The sequence below is a fragment of the Ruditapes philippinarum genome, unplaced genomic scaffold, assembly GCF_026571515.1.
Source record: "Ruditapes philippinarum isolate M1 unplaced genomic scaffold, ASM2657151v2 ctg320_1_1_1_1, whole genome shotgun sequence".
Classification (NCBI taxonomy): domain Eukaryota; kingdom Metazoa; phylum Mollusca; class Bivalvia; order Venerida; family Veneridae; genus Ruditapes; species Ruditapes philippinarum.
Window position 1 is genome coordinate 10568 of NW_026854213.1, and position 14233 is coordinate 24800.

Consider the following 14233-nt stretch of genomic DNA (forward strand, 5'->3'; position numbering starts at 1 on the left):
CATAAACTACAGGTCCTAACGGTTAATTTGATAAATCAAAACCCTTGTTTACTGACATAGCCCGGTATGTCCCAGAAATAGACACAATATCCACATCAGTTTGCAGCATTAATATGATATGTATTCTTTTACAGAATATTTTGTTTATTTACACACACGTTAATTTAAAGGCTTTCTCTTATAAAACAATGTAACAAACAATCAACTTAACGGCTTCGATAACACCCGACATTTTATGACAAAATTCGTAAAAACACAATGCTAGAATGCCTTTTATAATAAGCTATTACTGGAGATAAAGTCTGCTGTTGGGTTTTAAACCGTAGCTTGTAGTTTATTTCAGCAAGCAAAATATTCATTCGTGTAAAAATTCTTATTTCATTAATTCTTATGCCGCTTTACCTCCCTCTTATCAATGACATAGCTTTCCGTAGACTTTGTGCTGTTTATACGTAAGCCGATGCATTTAACAAGCATATGTGACATTGAAAGACCATTGATTATTTGTTCAACTACATGATTCATCAGAAATAAGAATGATATATAATAAACGATATGTACAATAAAATTTACATCTATTGAAATGAAGTTCAACGAAAATTAGAAAAAAAAATGATGTTGCTTCATTTGCACCATCATGCATAGGTTATTTCTGTGGATTGTTTTGTTTTATGGCCAACCAACACTATTTAATTCATGTGGCGCCGAAACCGGAATGATGATATTGGCTTTCCTCGGTTGCAATCTTACAGAAACACCAGTGGTTCAAAACAACCCCACCTGCTGACACGAAGAGATGCATGCATATACGCCGGTAATTTGAACGTAATTAATCGCCTCTTACGATCATGCAGGGATAAACAATGTCTCTGAAGTTTTGATGCATCTCTTGTTGGGTTTCAGTGTCGTTATATTTTCTAGACCTTCGGGATCATTTGAACATCACATATCATATGACATGTAAGGATGTTGAACTCTATTTTATCCCTCATATACAGACTCATTCAAACCGACTCTGCAATTGTCATGTTATTTTGTTGTTATACTTTTATGGGATTATGCTTAATTAAGATTTTTTAAGGAGCTCGGTCGTTTTATCTTGCATCAAATATCTTAAAATAAAGTTATACCACGGAAGCATTAAAACTGCAAAATAACATGAAAATTGCAGACTCAGCTTGATTATATTGTTTGCACACAACTCAGAAATTCATGAAGTTAACCCAAGTTGCTAATGAAAGTAACGAAGCTATTCGAAGATATTTTTCAGTGAAGATAGAAATTTCAAGTTCAGATACTTATTTACGGCAGTCTAACAAAACCTGACCATTTGATTTAGATAAGAAACCTGTCTGTCTGGGGGTAACTAAATTTGATTGTTTTTAATATAGATGATAAAATTAGATTGTCAATTGATATAATCGCTGTAATTTTGGAAACACTTGCTTTTAAGAGTCAGTAAGTTCAATGTAGATGATTGTATATTTAAATTATATTGTCAAAAAGTATTAATTTTAGCCGTAATAGCTTTGCTCTTTCAAGATAAGAGATAACAGTCAATAAAGTCATGGAAGCAGGTCCACCTTTTTATGAAGTTAAGCGTAATAATGTATCTTGGAACACACAAAGAAAAATTAATTCTATAACAAAGAAAAAACTTATTATATCGACGTAAAACTGTATTAATTGCTGATTCGAATGGAATATAAACAATCCGAAAACAGTACTTACATTTTAATAAAGATGTGTTCTCAGTGGCTATTTTAGCTAGTGTTTACGAAGCAAAAATATGGTTTTTAAATGTGTGTTTATGCGGGCCGACGTCTGTTTGCAAATCATTTTCTAAGAGATTTTTCACCAAATTCTCACAGAAATAAAGTGCCTTGGGGCATATTGCAAGTGTTTTGCAAATCAAACCATTTTGGAAGAATTATGATCTTAGTTTTTAAAAAAGTAAAAACAAAGGAAAGTACATTTGTGTACGCAATTTCTCCAACACTTCCTAGGAGATTTTGGCCAAAACCTTTAAAGACGCTTTAACATTATGTGCCCTAGATTGTTGTCGTTGTTTTGCGATTCAAACATTTTTGCGACATTTTGTCTTATAAAACAGAGTAATACACTTCAATTTGATTTCATTTCCTCCTACATTCATCAAGTTTTTTTATCAAGTCTCCTGGCATATATTATCCTTTTCTGAAGATAAAAATATTTTAGATGGATTTTTTTTTATTATTGATCAAACTTTGAAAATATCTGGCATCATATTTGTTATTAAATTTGGCATTTTTTAGCAAATAATTACCTACAATAACATTAATAAAATTAAAATCAAACACATTTGTCTTTTCAATGGGATCTGAGAGATACATAAATAATATGGAAAAAAAAGAAATATATAAGTTGCACATTCTGGGTTTGAACACATGCCCATCAGTTTCAATGCAGTGGCAAGTGATTCTAGTCTTTTTGAATACTCTTCAAAGTAGAGGTAATAAATTAACGGTGGTCAACCTTAATAAAAATTATGCCTTGAAAATATAATACATGTCCAAGAAGTAGAAAATGTGATTTTACAACCAGCAACTCACATAAATGGTAACAAAAAGCAACAATGGCAATCATGTTCTATTAGGGTGCTTTTTAATATGTTCATTTGTACGCCCCTATTTTCAGAGTTTCACAAAATTGACAACGATATTTATTTCTTTTATGCTTTTCATAAATACGCCGATAGATAAAATACATGTTAATGACATTATATGAACACTTGATCATTTGTTAAACAACTTGATGTTTTAGAAATGAACGTCATGAATAATAAACGATAACCAGCATTACTCTTTTAAATGTAAGAAATCAAAGTAATCTATTCTACAACGTAATAAATTGATCAAAGAAACGTAGAAAAAAAATGAAACTGGTTCTGCAACATCATGCTTAGCAAGCTTATATGCGGACATTTTATGTATGGAAAACTCATTGAGTCAAAAGCGTATCAGTTAAGATCCGATAATACGTGTCACCTTTAACCCCAAGCGAGACTGTTACATTTCCAATTTCTTATACTTATTTAAGGATTTGACGGAAAATAATTCAATACAGAATAAAATTTGCAGTAAAGATATCTTGGTCGCCAAAGTGTATCCATCGTTCGTTAATGTTTTATGACATATAAGACAAATTGGGACATTCCAGCTTTACAGGTCCATAACCCTAGTTTTCTTAAGCTATCTAAATGTATTCTCAAGTGAAAGAATCAAAATTCCCTGGTATTGTTTAAGCCTGAAGCAGATGACATAGCATATATTAATATACGAAACAATTTCAACATTACATTAACGATAATATTTGAAGATAGTTAAAAATTAAAAGTAACAATAAAATTAAATCATCGGGTCATTAAAGAATAATGTGTTTCATTTTCATAAATGATTATTGAAGTGTTCAAAGTAAACAGCAATGTTTGATGTTCTTTGAAGGATATATGTTTTACAAGCATGGAAAACAGCATAAATATAAGAAATTTATGTATAATATATATCAGGATCAAATGAAAATTTGTCAGTAAAGTAATTCTTTACTTTTCACTGGGGATGATATATATTAATACAAAAATAAACATATTTTACGTGGCTTTTGTAACATTTGTTTGTACATGTATCGTCTCACAGAGCAATAACTTTTAAAATTTTGATAAATTCTTAAAATGAATAATTATTTTCATCTTTAGAAGGGGAAAATTTGTGATTAATACATTTTGAATATTGAATATTAATAATATACAAACTACTATGTAAATATGTATCACCAAACGTAGATACCTTTGAATGTGAAATGATTAGTCATAGAAGTTGCAAGACGTAAACAAAGTACATTTGTGATCTTTTGACTGACATACGAGAAAACAAATAGCTAATACAAAAGTAGGCAAGTGCTATTTATTGGGTCAAGCTAAATATTAACTTGAAACTCAAGGGCTGGGTAAACACCAAAATTCTATTTATGGTTCGTTTTATCTGTGTAATTCGGATATTCAATGTACTGCTTTCGTTTTTAATCTGACGTCGGCAATTATTTCTTAGCAGAAAAGTTGTTTCTATTGTTCGAAATATCCCGTATGTGAGTTACATTGAAAAATCGCGGCGACCGTGAACGACAAATAACACTGAAAATTTAACTGATAGGTAATGATATTTAAAAGAAGGTTTGTTATTCTACTACAAACGTAAGCCTTGAAATACGCACTCTTAAACACGCTGTATTTGCAATATGTCGCTCTGAAAAACATGGCTTGAATAATTCCAATGCCCCTTGTTCATTTCAATGTCGCTTAAGTAATGTTCTTATCCGACGATTTGCCATACTTACAAAGCCTTCAATCAAAGAATGTCAATAAAGTAAGTGAAACCTTGCTAATTGAAAAAAAGTACATGAATGTAACAGGTCATTAGTAGTCAGTTTTTATATAAATGTTATTCCCGGGCTTCCTCAGCGTAGTTCACATCATCTCTACATTTTTACGAGGCCGTATATTGGTTTATCTTTAGTTACAGCCAAATGTTTGAATTGTGAATTGTTGTTAAATGAACAAAGTAGCTAATGACAAAATAATCCTTGCACTTTTATAAGTAAAATTGTCTAGTTGTATAACAAGAAATATCATTCATCTATTTGTCACTAAGATGTTTCTTTATATAGCTATCTATATTCATTGACTAGGATGTTCTTTGGACCATCTTTACCTTCATTGCATTCTTGAATATATTTGAAGTTATAGAGATTTATTTTGTCTACATTCATTTTTATGACACATTTGTTTGCATTCAGAGTTATCTTAAATCAAGTTACAATTGTCAAACCTTCACTTAACCTATTGTAAGAAGAGAAAAAATAAATATTGTCCTCTCTTAGAAAGGAAAAATTTTCATCATTTTTTAGCGTTTATTAAGGGATTTATACACATCAGAGTAGGACCGGAAGGTGTTCATCGGTCCACATCATAAAAATGAACCTTAGGACATTAATCAAGTCAGAGCCGATTATCGGCCTCTGACCGATCTATGACGTGCATTCATGTCTTAAATACTTTGATATTTCTGTCCTGCCTCTGTAGATATTTTTCTATTTTCAGTAACTTCTACAGAGTTGCTTCACTTAAGTTCAAGTGTCATTTTCGTTTTCTCGGAATTTGTCGTATTTTTTCTTTTAACTTCAACAAAACTGTGTTTGTACAAAAAACGCTCAAGTTCTCATCATAGAATCAAGCAAATCGTGCTTTAAACCTACTTTCACTTTTACAGCTAGCTGCTTTGATGATATATAATATGACGCCATTATTTGTGCACGTACTCGTGTTCAGTTGGCAGAGTATGATTATGACTTCTCGGCACCGGGCCGCTAACGTTTGGTCACGGGACACTCATAATCAGTTGAAACCATAAACAATTTTGTTATAATTTACATGCGGATGTGCAAACGATATAACCAAATGAAACGTGTATGTTACGTCACATATAATTAGAAGTAAACGCCGGGAGACTACGCGGTAAAACGCGATCAATGCGCTTTTTCGTAAGGCTGTAATACTTAAGTTTTAGGGTTTTGTTTTCTAAAAATATATAATTCACATTTGTGTATTTACTCCATGTATGTGATCAACATTTAGGTATACATAGTCCGCGCATCTTAACTTGTCCAAATAAATATTACAGCTTAAGGTTTTGATTGTCAATGCCAAATAGGTTCAAAACTAAACAGAAAAAATTCTGTGTGAGAATGAATCATTTGGCATTTGTAAAGTGTGTAAAAATATTTACATGAGCTTCAAGTTATAACATACTTATAGAAGAATAGAGCTTCCAATATCACAACATCAAAAGCACAATTTTATCATAAATATAAGTAATAAGCACAAGGGTACTTTTTATGGCAATGTTTAGTATCGCTTAGTAGTTAAAATACAATTTTAAAAAACTAGATACAAATAAACATTTACATATTGATGTCACTACTTTCATGAAGTATTCCTGACAACATTTACAAAGGAAACTAATGATAAACAAGATGAACGGTAGAACATTTTTTGTTTGTATATATAATGATAATGAGTCACCTTACGGTTCATGCCGTTGGTCGACATTGTTCCTTTCTTTATCAAATTCAATTCAGTATCACATGACGTACAGAAATATACGGGTTCAAGCGAAAGGAATTTGATAAAATATATGTTTTGTGATAAATTACAGCAAAAGTAGCATTGTTCCCAGAACAAAGTTTATATATGGGAAATGCCCATCAACATTGACAGAGGAATTTAGTTTTTCACTGTTTAAATGACAAAGTGCTATTAGATAAAAATGCTTAATTGGATTTAATAAAGAAAGGAACAAGGTTAATTGACCGTCCGAACCCTTAGGTGACTCGCATATATTTTAAATGGCTTTCTATGTATTGTCATATCGTTGTCATAGAATTTTCTACGTCTCTATGGCAAACATTGATAATTTTAAGACATCAAAATACCCGTTTAAGATGACCCCAATCTCATTTGAATAAGGTTGTGAACACTACTTTACATTTTGTTGCAAACCATTAAGTCGAACATGAAATTTTCTGTGGCAGACCGACAGCATAGTTACTTAATCTTGTCTAAAACTGACAGGAATAATGTATGCATAAAGCCACGATACCTGAGTATTGACTCCATTTACTTATTGCCTTTCCTTGTTGATCTTGTTTATCATATTTTGAATTCAAAGCGTATTTTATCCCAGAAGTCCATGCTCTAAATCAGGTTTTTTTCAGTCAGAAACAAAATCTGCGTTAGCAAAATACTTAATAAATGTAAAAGAACACAAGAAACAGAGGTAAAGCAAAACATCTTTTGAACTGAATTCACCAAAAACCAAATTTTAGGGCAAATGATAACCGTACTAGCATTTTAATAATTTACACATGCACCCAGTGTCTTATAAAATTTTCTTTGTGATGGCTTGAAGATTCGTTGACAGTAGATACAAAACGTGCCTGTAATTAAATTTTACAAACTAAAATTCAAACAATGTATCCACTTTTAAAATAAGTATTCATTTTACTCGACGAAGCTTTAAATAGCAATTTAACAAACCCATAATCCAAACGTTAGTTTGTTCACAAATCGATATACAAACAAATAATCTTGGATGACGTATACATTCGAATTTGAAATATCTTCTGAAACAAAAGTTTGTGAACAATTGTCTGGGTTTAGATTTGGTTTTTAAAAACTTCATTTGCTACCTGTCAAGGACAAACTTTCTGTTGTATAGTGTACCACGTAAAACTATTTCATGTCACGTTAAATCAACTTTGAAATTGAATTTCTGTATAATGTACTTTCTCATCTGTTATGAACTTTAAACTATTATTTGATTTTCGTAGCGTCTAGAAACATAAGTATTCTTCATTTAGTATAATCAGGACATGCATGCTAATATTTTGTTCCATGAGCCTTAATGTCACCTACCTATCTCAAATAGATCAACTTTAAATTTCATTTTAAATCACAATAACATATTTTGTATCATCCATCCACAAAAGTATTCTGTTTGGCAAATTTCACTTTTCAATACAAATTATTAGATGTTTACCAATTTTGTGCACCCCATTTTTTAAATTACACTTGCTCTTATTCTTGATTTGATGTTCACCTGAAACCTGGACCAAATTGTTTATAGTCATAAAGGTATTTAAATAGCCAAAGTAGGTCACTGTGTCTAAATCCAAGGCAGCCGATACAAAACAAATCAATTCAACATTTAGTAAAATTGTGCACATGGTTCAAATTTCATAACTTTACGATGGGGGAGAATGCTCAGTTCAAAATTTCAGATAGTATTTTCTAAATAGTTGTTAGTTGCATGCTTGAAAATCTGATATTTATCAAAAGGTTACAGTAAACATTGTGTAGTTGTCGCTTAATTTTAGAGGAAATGCATTTGTACAACAGACAATTATGTTTATAATAGTTACGTTCTTTTAACAATATCTTATATACCGAATGACGATCAAATGTGTTAAAAGAACTGGTACACGAATCAATTAATGACTGTCATACGCAACATTTGTATCTTTTACGAGCTCTTCATTTTTGTTTTTATTTTTTAGATTCGCTATTACATAAGTTGTTTGACTTATGACTGTTAACTTTGTCCATGTTGTTGATTGAAGAAGCCAAAATAAAAAATGTTGCAAAGACAAAAATCGGCCAATATCGATGTGTTCTCTGGACGATGTAAAAATGATTTGCATTATATTCTCTCGGCCTGTCTCTGCCTCCATAGAAAGACGAAGTTATAAAAAAAACATCGTTAACTTAAAAGCAATAAAAAATGATTTGGTATTGCAAAATTATAAACTCTACATTATGTATGGCGCAATCAAAAAGGTATTATTATATAGGTGTCTATTTTTAGTATCTTATTATCTCTGTTTTTAACACTTTTAATTCATTCTTGCTTAAACTACAACTGAAAAATAATGATAATTTCATAGTACGGCGTCATGTAATGATTTCGAGATAGTTTTTGGAGAAAGAAATATATTTTTGACTTATTTTTAATAGTGAGTGAGAGTTGCTGAAAGTTACGAAACAAACACTTTTTCCAGTTTAACTAAGTAATGGGGATTGAACTGTTACACAGCTGAAGGAGTTCTCAGGGAATTCCCCAGGACTATTTTTAAGCGCTACATTTTTTTTAATCAGACGGGGTGGGTGCGGGAGGGGGTCTTGACCCCCATACCGCGTGTCGAAAATTTTTGCCATTTTAGGTGTCAAGATACTGCTGTGAGCTGTTTTAAAACAAATTATGAAAGCTTTTCACTTGATAAACATTTTCTTAATTTTTATTATTTACTTTTTCCATTTCCAACAATTCAAATAAATAAACAATTATATATAAACACAAGTTCACAACATGTGATCAACATTTATATGTATGTATGTGTCCAATTTAAATGAGTACATTTCAGTTGTTTTTTCTTCATTAACATCAGGTTTATTGTCCTTCCATGCCTTGACTGCCTTTTCAAAGTTGAAAGATTCTAATGGGTGTCCTTGAAGGGAGACGGCAAGAAGATAGTTTAGAACATCAATAGAGAGACAATTCCTGTTTTCAGTCTTAACTCTCTTCAGGCAGCTGAATCCTTGCTCACAATCTGAAATTAATAAATGAAAGTAATCATTTATGTTAACCTCATGTCTTTTATTCATATTGTTTGTTTGCTGTGAATTTATGAAAATTTAAAACTTCCAGCATGTTTAAACTTAACTAAGTAAAAAAAAATATATTTGAAATGTTGAAAAACTTCTAGCAAAGTGTTACATATTTGCAACTGTCATTGGAATTTCATTAATGTTCAAGAATGAATGAATTTAATAATAATTACCTGCAGTAGAAGTTGGGAGGAGGAGACCCACAGCAGCAATTCTATAAAGAGCTGGATGACTGGTAGAAAGGTTGCCAGTAATCCAGGTCATGGTCTGGTCGGCTGACTGATCAGTCCCCTCTAGACTGGCACGTACCTGGTGCCAGTGGCTGCGGCACTGCTCCATATCTACACTAAAGTGCCTGGCCAGCTCCTGTATGTCCTGACAAACCAATGCTAAGGGTAGGACAGTAGATTGCACTTCACAAAGCTGTCCATGCATGAATAGGCTCGATTAAAGAGGGCCTGCAAAATTAATATATTTTTCATTTTGGGGATTCAGTGAACGGAAACAGATTACAAGATATTTTTAATTAAAAAAGAAAATGACCAATTGGCTGTCGCTAAGTGGGATTGAAAGAAAATGACCAATTGGCTGTCGCTAAGTGGGATTGTTGATGTAAAGTTTTTGTTGTTGTTTTCACTCAGTTGCAAGTTGATAATGAACAGTCGTAAATGTTTTCAATGTTAAAGTAGCCATCAACCAAACTTATTTCTGAATATCTATGCAGTTTAATCCAAGTAAAATACGATTATCATGTATATATTAATTAAAAAGCAAAATGATCCTGAGACAGTTTCAACGACATTTCTCACAAAAAAAACAAACTCTTAAGATTGATAGTGAACTAGGCTTCCCTTATTCATGTTAGACATATTATTTTTTGAAATCTTAATACTACAGTACTGCTTAGACGTAACGATCATAAGAAAGTGAAAGATGAAATTGAACATAGTTCACTTATATCAAGACAATTAACCCATTCATCCCTAAATATCAAACTGTTATATCGCATGTCAATTAATGCTAATTATATTATCAAAACAATAAAAGATATAACACCTACCTGAAACATGTAAATATCACACATGCCGCGGTTAAATTGCACCCATTTCAATACACGGTAATTGACAACACCTGAAAATGCACCAACAGTCGTTTGCAGACATCGATGACAGGTGTCTGTGACGTCACACAGTCTAAAGGCAATCAGTGTATCGGGTTGTGTAAACGCCTCGGGTAATTATCTACACAGGACATGTATATTGGCTTGTTTATTTGGCTAATTGGGGTTAACTTATAGACACATTAGAAAGGAATATCGGTCATTTTTTAAAGCGCTATGATAATTTTAAGCGCATCGGGATTTCTTGTTCTGAAATTTTAGCGCATCGGTGCCGATGCGCTAAAAGCGCCTGGGGAATATATATATCAGCAAACACTCGTCAAAAAAGGTACTTTTGAACCTTATCTTGCCTTCATAATGTGTTATGTGTCTGCAAAATAATTTATAGTCCATTTTTCATCGTCTTTTGTTTATAATCTAGTAGTTTTGGGTAAAATTTCTAAATTATTTCCTCATTCGTATATATTGACCTGTTAAATTGTGATCTTCGTCATTGCAATTGCACATTTACCTTATATTAATTAAAAGTTGAAAACATATAAGCCCCGGCTACACTGATAATATTAAAACAGATATAACAAAGTTAGAAAGAACTGGTCAACATAAATTAATCATATAATTATTATGATAATCACATTTAGTATACATAAATTTAATAACAATCGATACTTATAAAGGTAGTACTAAACCTTTATTTATCTCAGAGCATAAATATCTCGATATTCGTTAGGACACTTATTTATCTTATGTTCGTGTTTTTGCGCTTCCTGGTTTCTTTTCAACTATGTCGTTTTTGGAACAACAATTTACTTCAATTTTTTCTGTTTTTCATTCGGAAAAGCTATGTGGCAGGTTGTGAAATAGTGAAAAAGAATAGTAATTTTCTATTTATTTTAAGAAATATTTACCCCGCAATAATATTTTGTTAATATTTAATATGTGAATAAGTAATGAAAAGAAGGAAAAATATGAGTTAGAGATTGTATGTTCCGTTGCCATATCTTTTCATGTCGTTTTCTACTATGTATTTGGCATCAAATACAATTTGACATAGCAGGAGGATGTTGACGTATAAAAGAAATAGTTTTAGCAAGTATTGGAGTGAAATAATAAAAAAACAATATCTCTAATATAAAGATAAAGATTTATTTTTCTTACAACTGTAGAACACTAAAACGAATAAGATAAATATATGTGCAAAGGCAATGTTATAAAAGGTGCTTCGGACTTCAATTTTTCATTCAATATATTCATATGGATAATCCAAACGAAACGTTTAAGAATATAGTTTGTTGTCAACTTATTAAATAAAATTTTCATATAAGCTGTTTAAATAAGCTTTTACATGATTTTATATCACTCTTATTATAAAACGTATGCCATAAAAGCCGTAAGGGCGCTTGAATCCAAACAGTGTTAATTCAAATTGATTTTCAATTTTCAAACTTGAATTAACATTTGACAAACGACGTTAAAATTTAAATAGTAGATATATAAATGCACAGCAAAATGTTTTTTAAACACAAATGACAACGTTCAAATAAAATGGTGTTGACGAAAAATATATGTAAAAAATAAAAGTAAAGTGTAGACAAGCAAATTAGATAGGATAATCGTAAAATGTAAAAAAAAACAAATATAACAACATGTCAATAAACAACGTGTTAATCAAATTTCAAGAATTTGAATTAAATCTTAAAGGAATGGTCATTTTACCCAAAATAAAGCTTTCACATTAGCTTGTGCAATTCAATGAACAAAAATATAGTGACAAAAATCAAATATTAACTAAACATTCAGATAAATTAACTAGTATATGAAAAATATATAAACATCAGAAGGCAAATATCTTTTTACAACTGTTATTATACTTATTAAATCTGGACACGTGATTTATGTTCTAACAAATAAAATGGCCGCCATTTTTCCCCGATTCAGCTTCTGTGTGATTTTTGTGCCTTTAATACTTTTTGGCCGAATAGACTAAAAAGAAGCATCCGTTCTTAACTGATGTAACTGTGTGTGAATAATTATATTTTAGAATAAATCTTTTTTGTAGACAGATGTAGGATTCTGGATAGGATTATATTTCACAGATCATAATTAAATAGATTTGTGTTTAGATTTTGTAATAAAACATATCATGTTTATGTTTATGACTGGTAGATATCATCATTTCCTTAAAGAGTAAAAGAAAAATAACTTCTTATGTACACTTGCAACATGCCAGGTAATGATAGTTGAGATTGTGTTGCTCTTGGTTCAATTTTGTTACAGTAAGATAAATTCACTACAATATTTGCACAGGTTAATAAATAAATACTACTTACGTTTGTGAGTAACAATAAAAATATCATCCCTCCTGAAATACTAATACCCTCGGCTGAGGCCTCCGGTACCATAATTTCCTTGGTATGATATTTTTATTGTTATCCAAAAACCTACGTGTTATTAAATTTTATAAACTTTACTCGTGATACATATTAATCAAACAAAAAGGCAATTTGTAAAGTTTTAATGTTAAGAGGCATATAATTTGTTATTACAAAATCAAACTTAAAATCAAAAACTAAAACGGATCTGCGTTCTTTACTGGTGCCATTTTGTCGTTCCATGCAAATTGCTCTCCATTGTTTTTCGTTTTTCTAATTGTAAGTTAAAATAACTTTGAATTACATATATTTCCTTTTCAATATATTAAACAAAATAAAATATCATTGAAGACCAAAATCCTTCAAAACTTCGTTAAATAAATATTTGAATAAATAAATAGATAAAATTACAGACCTGAACAGAACATTTTTAACAAAAAACTAATAATGAAACAATACTTCAAAAGTTTTACAAAGCACACTGCACTGTATTTGACCGTCGTCGCATGCACGTACACGCAAGCGATGTGAATATGTTGCCGCCTGACAAACAGAATATATAAAGTATAGGTTACAAAGTATTTCGAACCTTTTAGCTTAACGTATGTATCAAACCAAACGAAACTAGACATAAACAGAATCCCTTAACAATATTCAAAACGACAAAATTGAAAATGTTGAAGGCACGGCTTGGTTGAGCCTGTTCTTGGACCGTACTGGTGAGTGCAAGTTACTTTCCGCACCCAGTAGCACCGGCTTACAGGGTATTCAACATTTAACATTAAATGGTAGAATTCAGAAATTTGAAACATGCTCACATGTGTTCATTCGCCGGTTATCATGGAACCTTCAATGTACACGTTCGTTCCATTCCACGAAAAACGGCTTATGGTCCTCAAGTAAAATTATTAACAATCGTGTAAGAACTTCTTATTTCTCTCTATTTTACATAGAAGGGTATTTCATAATAACTGGTTTTTCTACTATCACACTGTACGCCTTTATGTTAAAAACAACAACATTTTTATAACCAGGAATATAAAGGAAATACAATCTTACAACAAATAGTACAACAAACAATGAATATGTGAGCGAAATGTTAGTTGAACGCAGCTCCCACATCGACAAACAGTAGCAACAAAGAATAATCAATAAGGCACATTCCTTACAAGGCAACATACGAAAGGCAGGAGAATATAAAACAACAAATTGCTTCGCAAAATAATACTTATTTCTTTCCACGACAACACATTCGAAACATTTTGAAAGAAAGTAAAAACTCTTTACTATATTCCCTAAATTTCGCACCAATTAGAAAGTAAATGAAAATATTCAAAACGTTGTTAATGTTAGAAAAGAACGACAGAATGTTATTCACATTCAAGAGGTTATAGAACTCAAACATTGTAATCCTTGCATCAGAAAACGCCATTGTATAACCATCATTCATAACAGTAGGTGTCATAAATAAAAAATAAACAACAT

The 14233-nt window shown here is 31.1% G+C and overlaps 1 protein-coding gene across 1 annotated transcript; it reads right to left on the reverse strand.

Annotated features, from left to right (window-relative positions):
- Nucleotides 1-8747: 8747 nt before the first annotated feature.
- LOC132739452 (uncharacterized) lies at nt 8748-10630 on the reverse strand. Its single transcript, XM_060727171.1, has 3 exons — nt 10317-10630; nt 9430-9714; nt 8748-9198 (listed from the first exon to the last, which is right to left on the reverse strand). Exons 2-3 carry the CDS (start codon nt 9689-9691, stop codon nt 8951-8953), a joined length of 510 nt encoding a protein of 169 aa, XP_060583154.1. The 5' UTR covers nt 9692-9714; nt 10317-10630; the 3' UTR covers nt 8748-8950.
- Between the last annotated feature and the right edge of the window lie 3603 nt (nt 10631-14233).